The following is a 15,392-nucleotide window of genomic DNA, read 5'->3' as shown; positions in this document are numbered from 1 at the left end:
AAGTCAATTTAATTTACTTTGGGTGATCCACTGACGTCAAATCAGGGGAAATTCATCGACACGTGCGCAGTGGAGAGAAATCGAAAATCAGGTACGGCAGATGATACTTGATCTGTGTGGCATAAGTCTCTGCCATCCGGGGTGTCCACCGGCTCTTGTGCACGCTGCGTTTGGGATGGAGTTGTACGGCGACTTTTTCACGGATCTGTATGAGAGGAGGGCGCTGAGGGGTGTAGTCGATAAGTTTCGAGATGCGAGGGCGTGGCCTGTCCAGAACCTGTCCAAGATGTTTGAATGAGCGAGCACAGGATTACTATTCACACGTTGGTATCGGCATTTATTTCTTGGCGACGGCACTAATATCGCATCAATGAAACCCTTCAGGCGCGGAACTGATTTCTCCCGCGACGGCGTAAATTGAACTGAATTGGAGTGAGCACTGTATTTTTTATTATTATTATTACCGCTGCTGAACCCGCCAAGTCGCACCGATATGTTTCGGCACTGAAAGTGCAGATCTTTTCCACTGCTGAAGTGGATTGTTTTAATGGGCCGCCCCTTGACCAGCTGGGCTGGTGCAGGGATAGAGGGTCGTAGTCGGTTAAGATCGTGTCAGAAGTGACAAAAGAGTGGAGATGTTGTGATCTTCGGAGGATTTGTTCAAGATCCTTGTTTGTGTTTGTTTGTTCTCACCAACAGGCAAATTGATTGGGATATGGTGAGAGTTAACAGTAGGTAGTGTCACGGCTGAAGAGCAAACATGGCGGACTCGGTGGTTTTATTGGTGCGAGGTACTGTACGATGCGGTGCAATCACTGGAAATCCCCGTCATTTGTCCAGCCAGTGCCGATCTCCCCCCACAGCGCAATCTCCTGGCAGCTCACAAGGTGTGAAGAGCGGGACGGCATCTACGGGATATCGAGAGCTAGCTGTGCCACTCAAACCAGGACAATTGAAGTAAAGTCTCCTCTTGCCACGCGATACTGCCTCAAAACCTGTGCTCACAAAACACCGAGTCTCGTTGCATAATTATCTCGTGGCTCGGTGACGGTTATCTGCACTATTACGGAGTTGGCTGAGGTGGAGAGGCAGAACCCAATGAACCGGTAGACGATGCATCGTCGCTTATGACGACGAGATTGGGCTGATCATTTCTTTTTTGATGCCCAGCCTGAGCCGTCATTTTACCTTGACAGTGCAGGGAGGGCCCGCGATTGCATCTTGCTCGGGGATTGAGATCTACAACCGATCAGATTTGAGGCCTCACTCACCCTTTGTCTGGAGTGACGGTCTACCCTCTCAGAGCGTCTCCTGCGCTTTTCTTGGCTGAGCGCTAAATGTGCGCCTCTGGCAGTAATGTCACGTATTATAAACGGTTGGACGGAAGTCACCATGTGCGTGTCTCGCAATTGAGGCTGGCTGGACTAACTTAGCCTCCACCGACGATGTAGCCAGCCCAAACCAATTGATGCGCCGCAATGTGATGACAGGCTACGAGGTGACGGTGATGTGATGGCACTGAAGATCGACTTTCAGCTCTTCGTTTATCGCGCTCGAGTGGGGGTGACGTGAAGCCGGGGGATAACTCCCTGATTCCAATGCAACATCACCACGCAAGAAATCCTTTCGTTTCTTTTGTCCACGATCAAAAAGTTACAGTGATTGCAGTTTGCGAAAAAAAAAAAAAAAGAAACTCAGCGCCGTCGTAAACCCAAACGCGAAGCGCCAGGAACACAAACGGTAACCTAAATCACAGTGGATACAGCCCCGGCAGAGCATGCAGCTCACTTACTGTGTCTGTGTCTCCCTACCTCCAGCACATGCTCATCACTGCAAGGGAGCCAGCAGAGCAGCACACAACACCAGACGCAAGGGATGAGAAAAAGACGATAGAAAACGGCGGTGGACGAACTGCCTCCCCCAGCCGTTTTAATTCCGCCCGCCTCCGCGATACATGACAAACGCATCGCAGCCGTTGCATGATGCGGCCGTTTGGACATACAGTACGAGTCCTGGGGGCGCACAAGCTTTTCGTGCTGCGTTTCACTAACGAACTTAACTGGTGCTTCTCTCACTGTGGCGTCAAACTCGGTCTGCAATCATGGCGCCCCGAGATGATATCGTGGAAAAGCAGAGAGAGAGAAATAGACATGTACAGGTGATATCAGTGAGAAAAGAAATGTCACGCTCGTGGCTGAACGGATGCTGAGCGTTGCGATGCAAGGGCGTTTGGATCATCGTCACGGCGCCGACGATGAATCAAAAGCTGGTCACACGGGATGATCCTTGCTATAGTCGTCAATGTCTCAAATCGCCCTTACGCTAAGAAGCAAAAAGCACCCCAGGATCAATGCATCACAAACGCGTAGCAGGTAGCTTTACAGATCAGAGAGACGTCGACCTACGTCGATCTGCAATTTCATCTCGCGAACCGGCCTGTTCACGACCCAAGTACCTATCCCTTAGTTTCTGCCTGTCAGTCTGAGCGAAGTGGACATCCTCTTTTGTCTCTCGTGAATTTTATCCCGAATTGCGGGTTGGATCTCGGCAGGGGAGGGGGCAGCCCTACCCCCAGACGGGTCAAGATCACCAGAGGTCGGGAGCTTAGACGGCACTATCCTGGCTTTCCCGAGCAAGCCCAAGCCCAAGCTCGACTGGCTGGGTGTGCGCAAGGGAGAAGTGACGGGCCATTATCTGGGGGGCGTGTTTCTTTGCTCTCGATCTTCTTCCCATTTTCACACACTCGCTTGCTCACTCACTTTTTCACTGCAAGAGATTTCATTAATCCTTGTTTAGTGTCTGGACGCTTGGGGACTCACACTCGATAAACGTATCACTATATATCGTGGTCATCTCCGCTTTGTGCTCTCTTGCTCTCTCGAACCGTTTTTGTGTTGCGGAGACCCGACACATTCCTTTCCAAACCACGTTCCTTACAATAAAAAGATATTTCCCTATTCCTTAACTCAATACCTCGACAACATCGACATTACACTTTTTCCTTAAACTCGCTGCTGCAATGGCCGAAACCGAAAAACCCGAGGCCAGATTCGATGGCCTCGGCATCTTCTGGATCGTCTGGACCTTCATCTGGACATTCATCGTCGCGGGCGGCATGGTCTTCCTCTGGAGACGTCGCGACATGCCCATGCTTCGAATCCGCGACCTCCCGCTTTCCTTCGCCGCTATTATCCTTCTTCACATCTACTGGGGAGCCATCCAGACCGGATACGTATACTTCCCGCTGTTCACGCCCGAGGGCGAGTTCTGGATCATGAGCCTGTACTTCCCCTTTGGCATCGCACTGTTCCACGCCTCCAACAGCCGTTTCCTGCATGTCGCGAAGCAGCAGAAGGAACTGTTTGCTTCGGATGAGAAGGCGCCGTCCAAGAGTCGTGTTAGACCTGGGTCGTTGCTTGGTCGCTTTAAGGCGCTTGATTACTCCAAGAAGATTCTTGTTACGGTTGGACTGGGAATGGTGGTCCAGGTATGGCAGATACTTTGACACATATGTACGGTGATGCTAACGCATGCAGTTCATCCTCACCATCATCATGTGGTGCTTATCTAAGAAGTTCCATCCCTCCTGGGGTGTTGCCGGCACGGAAGTCCATCCTGGCTCCGAGGAGTACCGAAAGTCTCAGGTCGGAAAGGGCTGGGAATGGTAAGCATACTCCCCACAATCTGATCTCATCCGCGATATGTTACTGACTCTCTCTTGCAAGGTGGCCCTCTGTATTCTGGCAGTTCCTTTGGGCATGGATCGTCGCCCCTTACATCCTCTGGCAGGCCCGCGGTGTCAACGACACGCAGGGATGGAGAGTCCAAACCGTCGCATGCTGCATTGCTAAGTGAGTCATCCCTTGATCAGGGCCAACACGCAGATACTGACCGAGACACTCAGCCTCCATGCCACTCCTATGTGGCTCATCGCCTTGTATGTTCCTGCCATGGCGCCCGTCAATTACTACTGGATTCCTCCTCAATGGTAAGCCACCTACCTCAGCAAGGCCTCCTTATTAAGAAACATCCCTGCTCACTGTCGCACAATAGGCTCGCCATCTCCATCATGGCCATTGAGATCTTTACCATCTTCTGGCCCTGCTGGGAAGTCATCCAGCACCAGAACCTCCGCCAAGAGACCCTCGACTCCATCGCTCAATGGCAGCTCAACAAAAACGCGGCGACGAATGGTGCTCGATCTGTCGCTACTGGTTCTACTACTGTTGCCCCCTCCGCTCTGACGTCCTGGTCCAAGGACGGTTCTGTCAAGAGCAGCGCCTCTGGTGAGAGTATCCTCACCATGGAAGCTCTTGAGTATGTTCTCGAGCGTAACCCCGAACCTCTTCAGCAGTTCTCAGCCCTTCGTGACTTCTCTGGTGAAAACATTGCTTTTCTACGAGCTGTCGCTGAGTGGAAGTCTTCATTGCCACCTGCTGTGCGCGACCCCGAGAAGATCAAGGAACCGTCGGTGCAAGAGCTCGTCCGCGAGAGATTTAACAGCGCTCTTCGCATTTACACCGGCTTCGTCAGCTCCCGCGACGCAGAATTCCAGATCAACCTGTCATCACAACAACAAAAAATTCTAGAGGGTGTCTTTGAGAGTTCCGCGCGCATCCTCTACGGCGACAAGAAGCAGGTTGACCCAGCGTTGCCATTCGAGACATTCCAGATGGGAACAACACCCACCAAAGTCAAGTCCTCAGCTGCATCATCACACGGCTCCGAGACAGGTATCATGGCAGCGGATTCTGTCGCTGACACTGGATACATGAGCGACAAGGCTATGTACTGGGGTGATATCCCCGAGGGCTTTGATGCGACTATTTTCGACGACTCGGAGAAGCACATCAAGTATCTCGTGCTCACCAACACGTGGCCCAAGTTTGTCAAGGACCGACGATGCTCAATTGACTCCAATGATACCCTCGAGGCAGGAAACGGAATTCCCATGGCTAAATGATTTACCTGGGTGATCTAACCTGAATTTACGGATTTATTTACGGGATGGGAGTTTGGTGGTGATTTACAAGTGATTCCCTCTTTTATCTTCACTTTTTTACCGGGAAGGCTTCTTGGATACCTACTCTATGTATTTATTAATGAAAAAACACGCGACTGCATCGCCAGTCATTCTTCTCCTTGCTCACCTTCTTCTCTGACTCATTGAATTAAAGTGAACGTGTTCATCTGCCGTAGCTTCAATCCAAGGAATGGCATTTACCGGCTCCTCCCGCCCGTGCCCGTGAAGAAAAAAAAGCCACAGCGGGCTAAACTACAGGGCATCTGGCCCTAATTCCAGGCTGGATTAGTGAACGATCTAGCCTGCGGTCTCGTCCGTCGCAGCCTACGTGGCGTCGATATCCCCTGGTCTCCTGCAGGTCGTATCACAATCATCGTAAGATGTTAATTACAAGCCGTGTCGAATCTCGCGCATTTGTCCTTGCAAGAGTCTGAGCTCAGAAAAGTTAATCCAGGCCCACCTGCATAAGCGTCAGGGGTTTGCGTCAGCTTTGACATGGAGCTTTAGCGTTATGAAGATCTTCATGGAGACCAATTATCCACTTCCACTGATCCGATCCGATGCGTGAACTTGTTTCTGTTGAATGTGTTGGTCACAAGGATTAGAGATTGACGTTTTTGTTTTTTTTTCTCGCTGGGACAATCGAGATCTTGATGTGAGATCCTATGTGATAACCGATCAAAGGTAATCGGGTGTCACCGGTATGTGCTAAATGGTGGAAATTATGGGCGCTATCTTAGCGGCCGATAAAACGTGGAGGTGCCTTGCAAGACATCGTCGTCGCTCAAAGTCTAGACTCGAGGGTGAACTTATCGTGCCATTATCCGAGACTGCCGCGTATAGCGCTGCGGTAGACCCAATCTTGTACATCAATGGTGAATCGTTAATGGCTTGATATGTTCTCGACAGATCTAGCTATTGTTCTTAGTTCATATAGCAGATATAGTGAAGCGAGAAAGATGCCTGCTCAGATGGATCAATAGTGCCGTTGTATTTCTACACTAAGGTCAGTTCTATATCTCTATTCTCGTATTTTGCAAACCTAATTCCCTCACCACGCATGATCCCATCCATATAACACTCCCCTATCAAAGAATACCTGCCATGCCCCTTCTCCCTCACCACGAAAGGTACTTTAGATCCATACAGAACCACTACCAGGTCTCCCTGTCTGGCCCTCATGGGCACGTAGCCGACCAGTCCCATATCTGTTCGTGCAAAGCGTCTCGACCGCGCTATTGCTGCAAAGAATCCAAGCGCTTTGATTGCAAAAGCTTCTTCACCCTTGATAAATTGCTTCGGCAACTGGTCTTCCGCAAGGGTCAGGCGAAGAAAAGAGGCAGAGATCTCCTTGATGAACATGGAGTATTTGCTTCCAACAGAACCGTCGCCGAACAGAACTCGTAAAAATGGCTCCCATCCTGGAGAGATGGACCTGTCAGGTAATGGTCTACCATCGATTACCTCGGTTTTGAAGACACGATCTCCAGGGCTAGGTCCAAGGCCTCGCGCCAACCCTTTTGTAGCTTCTAGCCAAATGTCTCTTGCTTCTTCAATCATTTCTCTGTTCACTTGGAGCTGGTCATAGATTGAGAGCTGCTCGTCACGTCTTTGACGTTTACTGAGTCTGGTGTATCTGTCCGTGAACGACTTCTTGCCAACAGTCTGAATCGTGTCCACTATGCTCCCCTTGATTTGCAGAGTGGTACTATCATTTGATTCTCGTATCTCCATCGGCAATCCGGCACTTGCATCAAAGTAGGAACGGTTAAAGGAGGACCCGGTTAGTCCTGTGATAGAATCAAGTCTGTTGAAGTCTGGAACCCAGGATTGAGACGTGCACTGTCGACTACTCTTTTGTGAGCTCGTCCCAAGGACACGCAAGCTTTTTTTATGGCGTATTTCCCAGAGTACAAAATTTCGGTAAGCATCGAACTGTGAAATTTCATAATCCGGTTCCAAGAGCTTACTACTTGTGTCCTCCGCCGTAACGCCGAGCATGCCATAGATCTTATCATGAGGATGTGTGCACTTGTATCTGCGACTCATCAAGATGAGGTCAAGCAGCTTAGAATCTTCCTGTCCTTCCATTGGACGCCGAGTTATAAGAGGGCGGTACCACCACTGACCAAGTAAATAAATCCTGGGATGTCGATTGTCTCGAGCCGATCGCATCAAGTCTACACTGGAGATTGTCTCGTAGGTCAAATGGTACCCAGGTACTCTCTTCACTGAAGATTGATAGTGCCTGATTGCGTCCACAATTCGGAGAACCTTTGCCCATGCGATGGACTGATCGCCACAAATGACTTTTGCATGCTTCGGTATGACAGCCTCTTGGATAACCCACGTTCGTTGAAACCATGGACGGCATAACAAATTGATGATTGGATCCCAACTAAAGTCTTCATGGTTGATGGGCTTCATATTCATCCACCTCTCCACAAAAAAGCTTGCCATGCCAATATTTGAACTGAGTAGAAATTGCCGCGCGTAGAGAGGCATAAGCTTCCAGTCGAGCCAACGCATTGATTCAATCGCACCATGCACCGAGGCATCTGATTTTCCGAGATAGATGAGAACTTCATAGGCCTGGGAGTAGATCTCATGCATAAGTCTGATCTGTTTGGACTTTTCGTCGTTATCGGCCTGGTTGATACAGAGGGCATCAACCCACAGAACGCGCCTTTGTGTTGGAAGCCGCAAGTCCAACAGGGCGTCATGAAGGTTAGCCATGACACCGATAATGTGTCCAGAACATTTGAGCTCGTGTTCGGTGATATCGTCTCCCCAGGCGTATGACAGAGCCTCGAATCTGGTCCTCCAGGATAGCTCAGCGTTGACCAGCTCGCATTCCAATGGATCCTCGCGTGCACCCGGCTCCAAGATAAGCAAGCGTATTTCTTTATCGCCAGTCATCACTTGATACAGCTCATTTTCCACTCTTTCGGATGGCCGTGCTAGCTTTGCTGGTATTGCTCGGAAGATGGTCGATTGGGCAATGTCTGTGAAGACGCTATTGTCTCTGAGAGGCTCGTATACATATGAGATAAGGACTTGGCCCCAGGCAAGGGCACCGACAGATATCAACAATATCTTGCTAAATTTTGTCTTTGATCGCTGGCTCTTAGTACGCTTTTGGTTTGAAGTTTGCGTTGAAAGCCGTTGATGGCATGGATGACGATGTAGCCGGTGCATCAATCGAGGCGGAGCATGCGCTACGCCTCGGACGCCTCTGTAAAGCTGGCCTCTGCGTAGAAACATGACTGCCCTCTCCAACGTTACTTACGTCAGTGAAACACGTTCTCGTGAGTATTCATAAGTCAGATTCGGGGCCGATGCGTGATATCAGTAGTTGGAATTTGGTATCTGACGGCGAGATTGAAAGCGCCTTGAATAGAGCCCTTGGAAGGCTGAGTCGTTTGAAAACGCGATGTGATTGGATGACCTGAGACAGGCTTCCTTTCAGCTGAAGCGTACTTCTCTGTGTCATTCATTGTCTTGTTACACTTATTGCCAGATGGCGTCGCACAGCCACGTTTTGCGCTACACTAAGAGCAATGACGTATAGAGAAATATATGCCCTGTCTTTTTTGTCTGTTGGCCAGTGACATCCTCTGTTTTTCGATTTCCCAGTCTGTTTTCTCAAATTGCCATCGATGACTGTTTGCTAGCTCAGCTGTTAGTACCCCGCACTGCCTAGCAAAATGCTTTGCCAGGCTAGGTGGGGGTCGAAAGCTCCGGAACTCGATCCTGAGCATAATAAAAGATACTGAAATAATTTAACCTCTTTATTTTGAGTATACATCTTCTTCTTAGTAAGGAAAACCGCTTTTAAGCAATACCATAACTCAGCAAGCAAGCGTTCTCTTAATGTCTACCTCAGAATAATGCATAGCGTTCGACCTCAGCACGTGGTGAGACAATGTCCAGTCCCCCGAAGCTCCAAGCCTCCTCAGCAGATTCACAGCGTCGACAAGCGAGTCGTCGATAGCACCGGGAATTCTGGCCTTCATTTGAAGGACAGATCCGCCTTCGTGGAGTTCATAGTACCAGGACCAATCGCTGACCTCTCTGAGTTTCAACAGCTGTGCTTCGGCATTAGAAGCGTTGTTCTTCTTGCGTAAGAAGACATGAATCCATCGTACCTCGGGGCTCATTTTGCCTATGGAGAAGAATTTTGTAGTAAAGATGCTGACTTATGTTGGAGTTTGAGAAGACAGGTTTGTTAGTAGAAAAGTGAAGAATTTATACTTGTGCACCCTTTGTGATGCAACGGTTCAGTGGAATGTGATTAACAGAGATGAATCTGACCAGTGAGTGCCAAAGTCAGCAGTGGCTCTGATCCATGGCAGTGTTACTGGGACTGCTATCTCGACTCCTTACATTCATGAACGGCCGAGCCCGTCACTCATGTTGATATCTGCAGTCGCTCATTGTCACACAGAAAGAGGATATCTTGGACATGATCACTTTTTCTCCGAGTTCTACTGTAGACCGTCATAGTCGTCAATGCAAGACAATGAGGCTTCTTGTGTAAATGCGAGACAACAAACCCTGGTACCCGAGCTCCGAAATTATCCCCGCCCACTTCACAACTCACACGAGTACCTCTAAAATGCTGTATTTACTAAAAGAGGACATCTAGAGTGGCAGTAGTAGCCTAGACAGGCAGGTCATCGAATGGGGTTGTCACGTGCGAGTCTACTGAGTGCCGAGGTCAACTCCAACCATGACCATAAATTCACGGCTTTGCATTTGAGAGACCAGCTCTGTACCCAACACCACAACGACTCAATACCATGTTGCCAGAAAATTACCTTCTTGCTAGTTCCTTAACCGCAGCCATCCTCTATGGCGTCAAAGCTCGTGCAAGTCCGAGCTACTCGCGCATGATCACCAAAACCCTCGCAGTTTCTCTTCTCGCGATCCTCGTCAAAATTGTGGATGGACCGACATACCTGCTGGCTGCACTCAGCTTTGGGGCGCTGGGCGATGCGTTCCTTGCTTGGGACTCCGAACCGGCGTTCCTGGCTGGCCTTGGAAGCTTCTTGACATCGCATCTCTGCTACATCACACTTTTCTATCAGACAGGCGCAAAAAGTCTTATTCTGGAAGATCAATCACGCGTCGCTATCGTTATATCGGCTGTTTTATTGGGTCCCACGATGTTGACGCTGCTGATCCCACGAGTGAACAGCGAGCTTCGCTTACCGATTCTTCTCTATACCTGCGCCATTTTAGGTATGATATTCTCGGCATTAACGATCAAGAGCGATAAGCTCGCATTGGGAGCTGTTGTGTTTACGGTGTCTGATACGATCTTGGCTTCTGGGAGGTTTCTTGTATCAGCGACATCGCCGCATCAAATATGGATGGATTACGCTGTTTGGATTCTGTATTACTCCGGGCAATTTATGCTTGCAATGGGCACTCTGGAGCAAGCTGGCATACAATTGGGCACCAGTTGAACAGGATCAAATGGACGTTGGGTGTTATTTCGAGAACAAAGACAGTAGCTATGAAGTGATAAAAAAGAGGATGCGGCGTATGTTTCAACACTTCCAATATTTACGATACAACCCCCCACTCGTTTGGATCGATGGCAAACTTGAAACTCTGTCTGGGGTCAGGATATTTTATAGGCATAGTGATAAGGTGCCATGACTTACATCCAAGTTCGCATCGGATTCGGCGCTGTCCTTGTCTTGCATCGATAGTTTGATGATCCGCGTCTTCTTCTCTTGCAATTTTACGACAGTCTATATGACGTTAGCCTCCATCAACACGGTGAAATTGGCGAAACCTACGTTCTCAATGGAACAAGCAGTTATGTATCTGAAGATTGTGACAGGCCTCTTCTGGCCCATCCGGACGACTCTTGCGATCGCTTGTTCTTCGATAGCTGGGTTCCACTGCGGTTCAACGATATGAACCATATTTGCTTGTGTGAGAGTGAGACTAACGTGATGTAAGTAATTATATCATGGAAGCTGAAGATAAACTTACCCAACTGCGCCAGTGTTGATGGATATGAGAAGAACTCGGATCATTGGGTCCTGGCAGAACTTGGAGAGTAGTTCCGTACGGCCGGCCAGCGGGTTACGTCCGTCAACCTGAATAAAGGTAATTCCTTCTGCTCCCAACATCGTTGCTAGGATATCAAGAGTATCTCTCCAGCTCGAGAACACAACACTGTTTTACCATCAATAATAATATGCAAGATGAGCTTTGTGAAGACTTACCTCTTGGAACCCGCGTCCATGCATGACTTCTTGATGTTGTCCACGACTGCAGACATCTTTGAAGACTTCTGTTTCAACTCATTACTTGATTCTCTGTAGATATGTCCAGGAGAAGGTTCGGGCGTATCTATATCCATCATAGATGGCGTTGGAGATGGTGTCGGCCGAGTTGAGGGTGCCAGGGATGAGGCTTCGTCATTTATCTCAGACTGCAGCAGACCGCAAATGGGACAGCTGTCAAGGCCACCAAGAACATCAGCGTTTCCAGTCTTCTCATCACAAAACTCACACGCTGGCTCTGCACTCGGCGACCTCGAGACCTTCCGTTTTGACTTGGGGACGGCCAGCTGATTCGTACGTTTCAAGCCGCAAGCGCTCATAGCAATAGCTCCGTGGTTGCAAACCCTCCTGAGCTTCATTATTGCCGAGAACAAAATGTTAGACTTCTTGGAGTTTCCTTCTTTACCGGCCATTCTGTCAAAATCTTCCTTGCATTGATCGAGAATGCTTGTAAATATAGATTTCTCAGCTTCGGTGGGCGTTACATCCACCTTTTGTATAGTGCTGGGCGGAAGGTCTAGCTTTGCTTGCGTTCTCCGCAGGCAACATACTTTGAGCATGATCTTCAGGGTTCGTGACACATCGGGTGCGTTTGGTTGATACTCTCTGAAAGGCTTCACTATGTGTTGTTCGAAAAGGTTGCTCTGGCAAAAGGGTTCAAAACGCAGGAACTTGAGCAAAGATCTGAGGTCGTCGAAGCTGTTCTGGATGGGTGTTCCGGTCAGACACCATCGGGTATCGCTTCCAAGTGCAGCTGCAGCTTTATGCAGCTTGATCGAAGCGTTCCGTATCTGATGGGCTTTGGGAGGATTAGTCAAAAACGCTAAAACCGTTTCGCCACAAAGCAGCGGACTTACCTTCATCGAGAACAATTCTAGACCAGTTGATGGAGCTCAGAATCCCCTTTCCCCGATTGTCCGTTTCGAGGGTGTGATATGTCGTGAGGACGATGTCATGACCGAGAAGCAGCTCTCGCCTTTTGGGTCGCGCGTCTCCGTGGAAAGTGACAGTTTTGAATGTGTGAGGTTGAAAGCGCCTGCCCCGTGTTAGTCTAACAGTGGCGGAATATCCTCTTGTATATTTACCTATCGATTTCATTCCGCCAAACGTCAAGCACCTCTTGATGTTGTCAGTGTGTCTTGCCTGTGCATGGCACATTTAGGACTTACGTCGAGATGGCAAAACAACAAGAGTGATGTTCAGTGGTGCATGGTGCCCACCTTGGTTATTTGTCATGGTATCGTAATGGAAAGAGTGGGCCAGTTGCCTCGAGCAAAGAATAGCACTCAGCATGGTCAACGTTTTACCGAGACCCATCACATCTGCAAGTATACCCCCACGGCCTGGTTTCTCTGGGCGAGATAGCAAGCTGAAGATATTCAGGTTGGTTAGTCGACCGTTGCACAGTCACCCAGATATTAGGATATGGTACCTATGGTGGATCGACATGAGCATGTGCCTGTGTATTTGGGTGGCTGCCTCGTCATCCTCACGGCAAAGTATGAACTCAACGCCTTTTAGCTGATGCCTGTTGGTGCCCAAAGTCAGCCTCTAGTAATAACTATAAGACTTCTAATGGACAAGATACTCTTTCAATGTCGTGTTGAGAAGGAACCGATCCAGAATCGGTTGCAGATCAAGGAAACCACTCTTTGTTGGCGTGAGATCCTCGGACGAACCGTCCAAGGACTCCATAACCTCGTCAACCTCTTGGGAAATCTTGGGCTTGATGTCGCTTTCTCGGACGCTTGAGCCAACCAAATGTCTGAGGTCGGTCTTCTGAGAAGTCGGGTAGAAGAACTGCGGGTTGATGTATGGGGTACCGGGCTCCAAAAATACAGGATGCTGTAGGTAAGTGCGATAAGTGCCAATCTCGGACAAGGCGTCATCAACTTCGTCAATCGAGTTCTTAGGGCCGTAGATATTGACTGAGATGTCGATAGGTAGGCCCTTTCCAGACCTTTTCCGCTTGCCACGAAATACATCGACCCCAAGGACCGCTGCGAAGGACGTGTCTCCAGATCTCTTGGTTACGACCGTTAGAATCGCCGCTGTATCACAGTCCAGTACCGATCTCTTCTTGAGATTGGGTTCCCCGTCACCAACCAAGTGGTAGTTTCTTCCATCAGGCTCGATCATGAATAAACAATACCTGGCCCACGGCTGTGTCTCATTAGGCATCTGAGTGTGAGGATTCAGCAGAACCTGGGCTCCGCAGATCTATGGATCAGGATGTCCAGTGTCAGCATTTGAGGATATAGGGTTTCAAGAGTCGCCTTACCGCTCCGTAGCATATTCTTTCCTCTCCGAACTCCTGTACAACTGATATGTCGCCTCCAATGCCATCTGTGTCACTTAGCAAATCCACGTCCATGTCAGAGTCAAAAGAATGGAGTGACTTTGTTCCATCGAAGCAAACAGCCTGTCTTTGGGCTTCTCTGTACGAAATACCAGTTTCGGCATCATTTTTGGAATCTCTTCGTCTCTTCAGAGGTCGCGTCATATCGGAACAGATATGATCAGAGTCGTTTTGACCTCTGCTCAAATTTGGGGAGGTTTAGGACCGTCTTGTGATATTTACCGTGTTTCTTGGTTAGCGGTCAAGCTGAAAAAGCCTTGCCAATTGGTTTGAGACACCAGGTAGCCCTTTCGAACAGGCTGTGTTGGGATACGCGCCGAGAATTACAGCACTGCCCCGCTTGTCACAGCCCAGCAGCTGATTCTTCATTCTTGTTGGCTGTGGTTGTCAGCCACGAAACACGTCGATCTGCCTTGGGTTGAAAGTGAGGCGAGGTGCATATTGTTTGCTGATGCATGCTGGTAAAATCCCCAAGTACGATTCTTTCGTCTTCATTTCGCGTTTATCAATAACAACCATCGAACGACAATCTAAAATGGCTACAAATCAACAAACCAGCTTCGAAAGGTCTCTGGACCTCTTTCGACGAGAGCTTTCTGACGATCAGATCAAGAGAATCAATGGAGTCAACCAGAAGACTGTTACAGATACTATCCAAGAAATTCAGGGCAAATTAGGGCGCAGGGATGGCCTTTGCAAATTGACCCGAATCCAGAGATTTCTTCAAGCTATGGAACACATCGAGAAGCTAGTCACAATATTCCTCAACGCCAGTGACTTCGTGGCTTTCATTTGGGTATGCCAAGCTGCTAAATGCCGCCGCCTTGATATTGATGATGTTCTGTAGGGTCCGATCAAGCTGGCTCTTATGGTCGCCACTACTTGGACAGAAGCTATCAGGCAACTGATCGAAGCTTACGAAGAAATTGCAGACGCGCTAGGTAATCTTGCCTTCTTCCACAACCTCATTCAGAGTCGAGATCACTTGAAGTTGGTGTTGGACGATTATTTCTCCGATATCCTTCGATTCCATCGATGCGTCCTTGATGTCTTTTCTCGTCCAGGTCGGTATTCGCCCCTCTGCAAGTCTTATCTGCTGTTAATTATTTGCATTAGAATGGAAAAGACTGTTTAAATGGGCTTGGGGAAGTTTTCGGCGCGAAGTCAAGCCAATCCTCGAAAGTCTCAAACGCAAACAGGCTCTGTTATCAGATGATAAGCTGCAATCCCACGCTATCCTCAAGGAAGTCCAGGACTCCGATCAGTACGCTAAGGATCAGTTCAGTAACCTCCAGACAAGTCTCGATGATATAAGGTCTACTTTGGCTTCTGAGCAGTTGCAAAGCAAGGCTTTACAATCTCGGGAAATGAAGACCTACTTGGAGAGTCGACTAGATGTTTCAACGTCTCGAACTGATCTTCAGCTAGAATCACAGGATACTGTCGATGAAAATTCTGGCATTTGGATCTTTTCCAATCCAATTTTCAAAGGTTGGGAAGGAGGAAAATCTGCAGAGAAAAGGGTCTTGTTCCTCAATGGCTCCCCCGGTTCCGGTAAGTCATCTACTCATTTGCAGTTTAGGGATTGTCTGTAGACTGACCCATCGATATAAAGGCAAGTCCACGTTAGCCAAGACCATCATTCGTCATCAAAGGCAGAAAGAAGCGTCTGAAGCTCCCGGGCGATCTTTCCTAGCTTATTTCT

At 48.8% G+C, this 15,392-nt stretch overlaps 6 protein-coding genes across 6 annotated transcripts; 3 read left to right on the top strand and 3 right to left on the bottom strand.

Moving 5' to 3' along the window:
* Positions 1 to 3,019: 3,019 nt before the first annotated feature.
* J7337_012075 (uncharacterized protein) lies at positions 3,020 to 3,668 on the top strand (the record flags this gene model as incomplete). Its single annotated transcript, XM_044829605.1, has 2 exons — positions 3,020 to 3,487; positions 3,537 to 3,668. The coding sequence occupies 2 exons, from the start codon at positions 3,020 to 3,022 to the stop codon at positions 3,666 to 3,668; spliced, it is 600 nt and encodes a 199-aa protein (XP_044676280.1).
* Positions 3,669 to 4,069: 401 nt separating this feature from the next.
* Positions 4,070 to 4,963, top strand: J7337_012074 (uncharacterized protein; the record flags this gene model as incomplete). Its single annotated transcript, XM_044829604.1, has 1 exon — positions 4,070 to 4,963. The coding sequence occupies one exon, from the start codon at positions 4,070 to 4,072 to the stop codon at positions 4,961 to 4,963; it is 894 nt and encodes a 297-aa protein (XP_044676279.1).
* A 2,489-nt stretch (positions 4,964 to 7,452) lies between these two features.
* On the bottom strand, positions 7,453 to 7,942 carry J7337_012073 (uncharacterized protein; the record flags this gene model as incomplete). Its single annotated transcript, XM_044829603.1, has 2 exons — positions 7,453 to 7,496; positions 7,567 to 7,942. 2 exons carry the CDS (start codon positions 7,940 to 7,942, stop codon positions 7,453 to 7,455), a joined length of 420 nt encoding a protein of 139 aa, XP_044676278.1.
* A 2,652-nt stretch (positions 7,943 to 10,594) lies between these two features.
* On the bottom strand, positions 10,595 to 11,741 carry J7337_012072 (uncharacterized protein; the record flags this gene model as incomplete). Its single annotated transcript, XM_044829602.1, has 5 exons — positions 10,595 to 10,642; positions 10,696 to 10,785; positions 10,834 to 10,984; positions 11,033 to 11,218; positions 11,269 to 11,741. The coding sequence occupies 5 exons, from the start codon at positions 11,739 to 11,741 to the stop codon at positions 10,595 to 10,597; spliced, it is 948 nt and encodes a 315-aa protein (XP_044676277.1).
* Positions 11,742 to 12,900: 1,159 nt separating this feature from the next.
* On the bottom strand, positions 12,901 to 13,467 carry J7337_012071 (uncharacterized protein; the record flags this gene model as incomplete). The annotated part of the gene is made up of 1 exon (XM_044829601.1): positions 12,901 to 13,467. One exon carries the CDS (start codon positions 13,465 to 13,467, stop codon positions 12,901 to 12,903), a length of 567 nt encoding a protein of 188 aa, XP_044676276.1.
* A 755-nt stretch (positions 13,468 to 14,222) lies between these two features.
* Positions 14,223 to 15,282, top strand: J7337_012070 (uncharacterized protein; the record flags this gene model as incomplete). Its single annotated transcript, XM_044829600.1, has 3 exons — positions 14,223 to 14,483; positions 14,535 to 14,751; positions 14,804 to 15,282. The coding sequence occupies 3 exons, from the start codon at positions 14,223 to 14,225 to the stop codon at positions 15,280 to 15,282; spliced, it is 957 nt and encodes a 318-aa protein (XP_044676275.1).
* Between the last annotated feature and the right edge of the window lie 110 nt (positions 15,283 to 15,392).

Source organism: Fusarium musae, chromosome 9 (assembly GCF_019915245.1).
Source record: "Fusarium musae strain F31 chromosome 9, whole genome shotgun sequence".
Taxonomy (NCBI): domain Eukaryota; kingdom Fungi; phylum Ascomycota; class Sordariomycetes; order Hypocreales; family Nectriaceae; genus Fusarium; species Fusarium musae.
The sequence above is the reverse complement of the archived record's forward strand: the minus strand, read 5'-3'. Positions and strand labels throughout refer to the sequence as shown.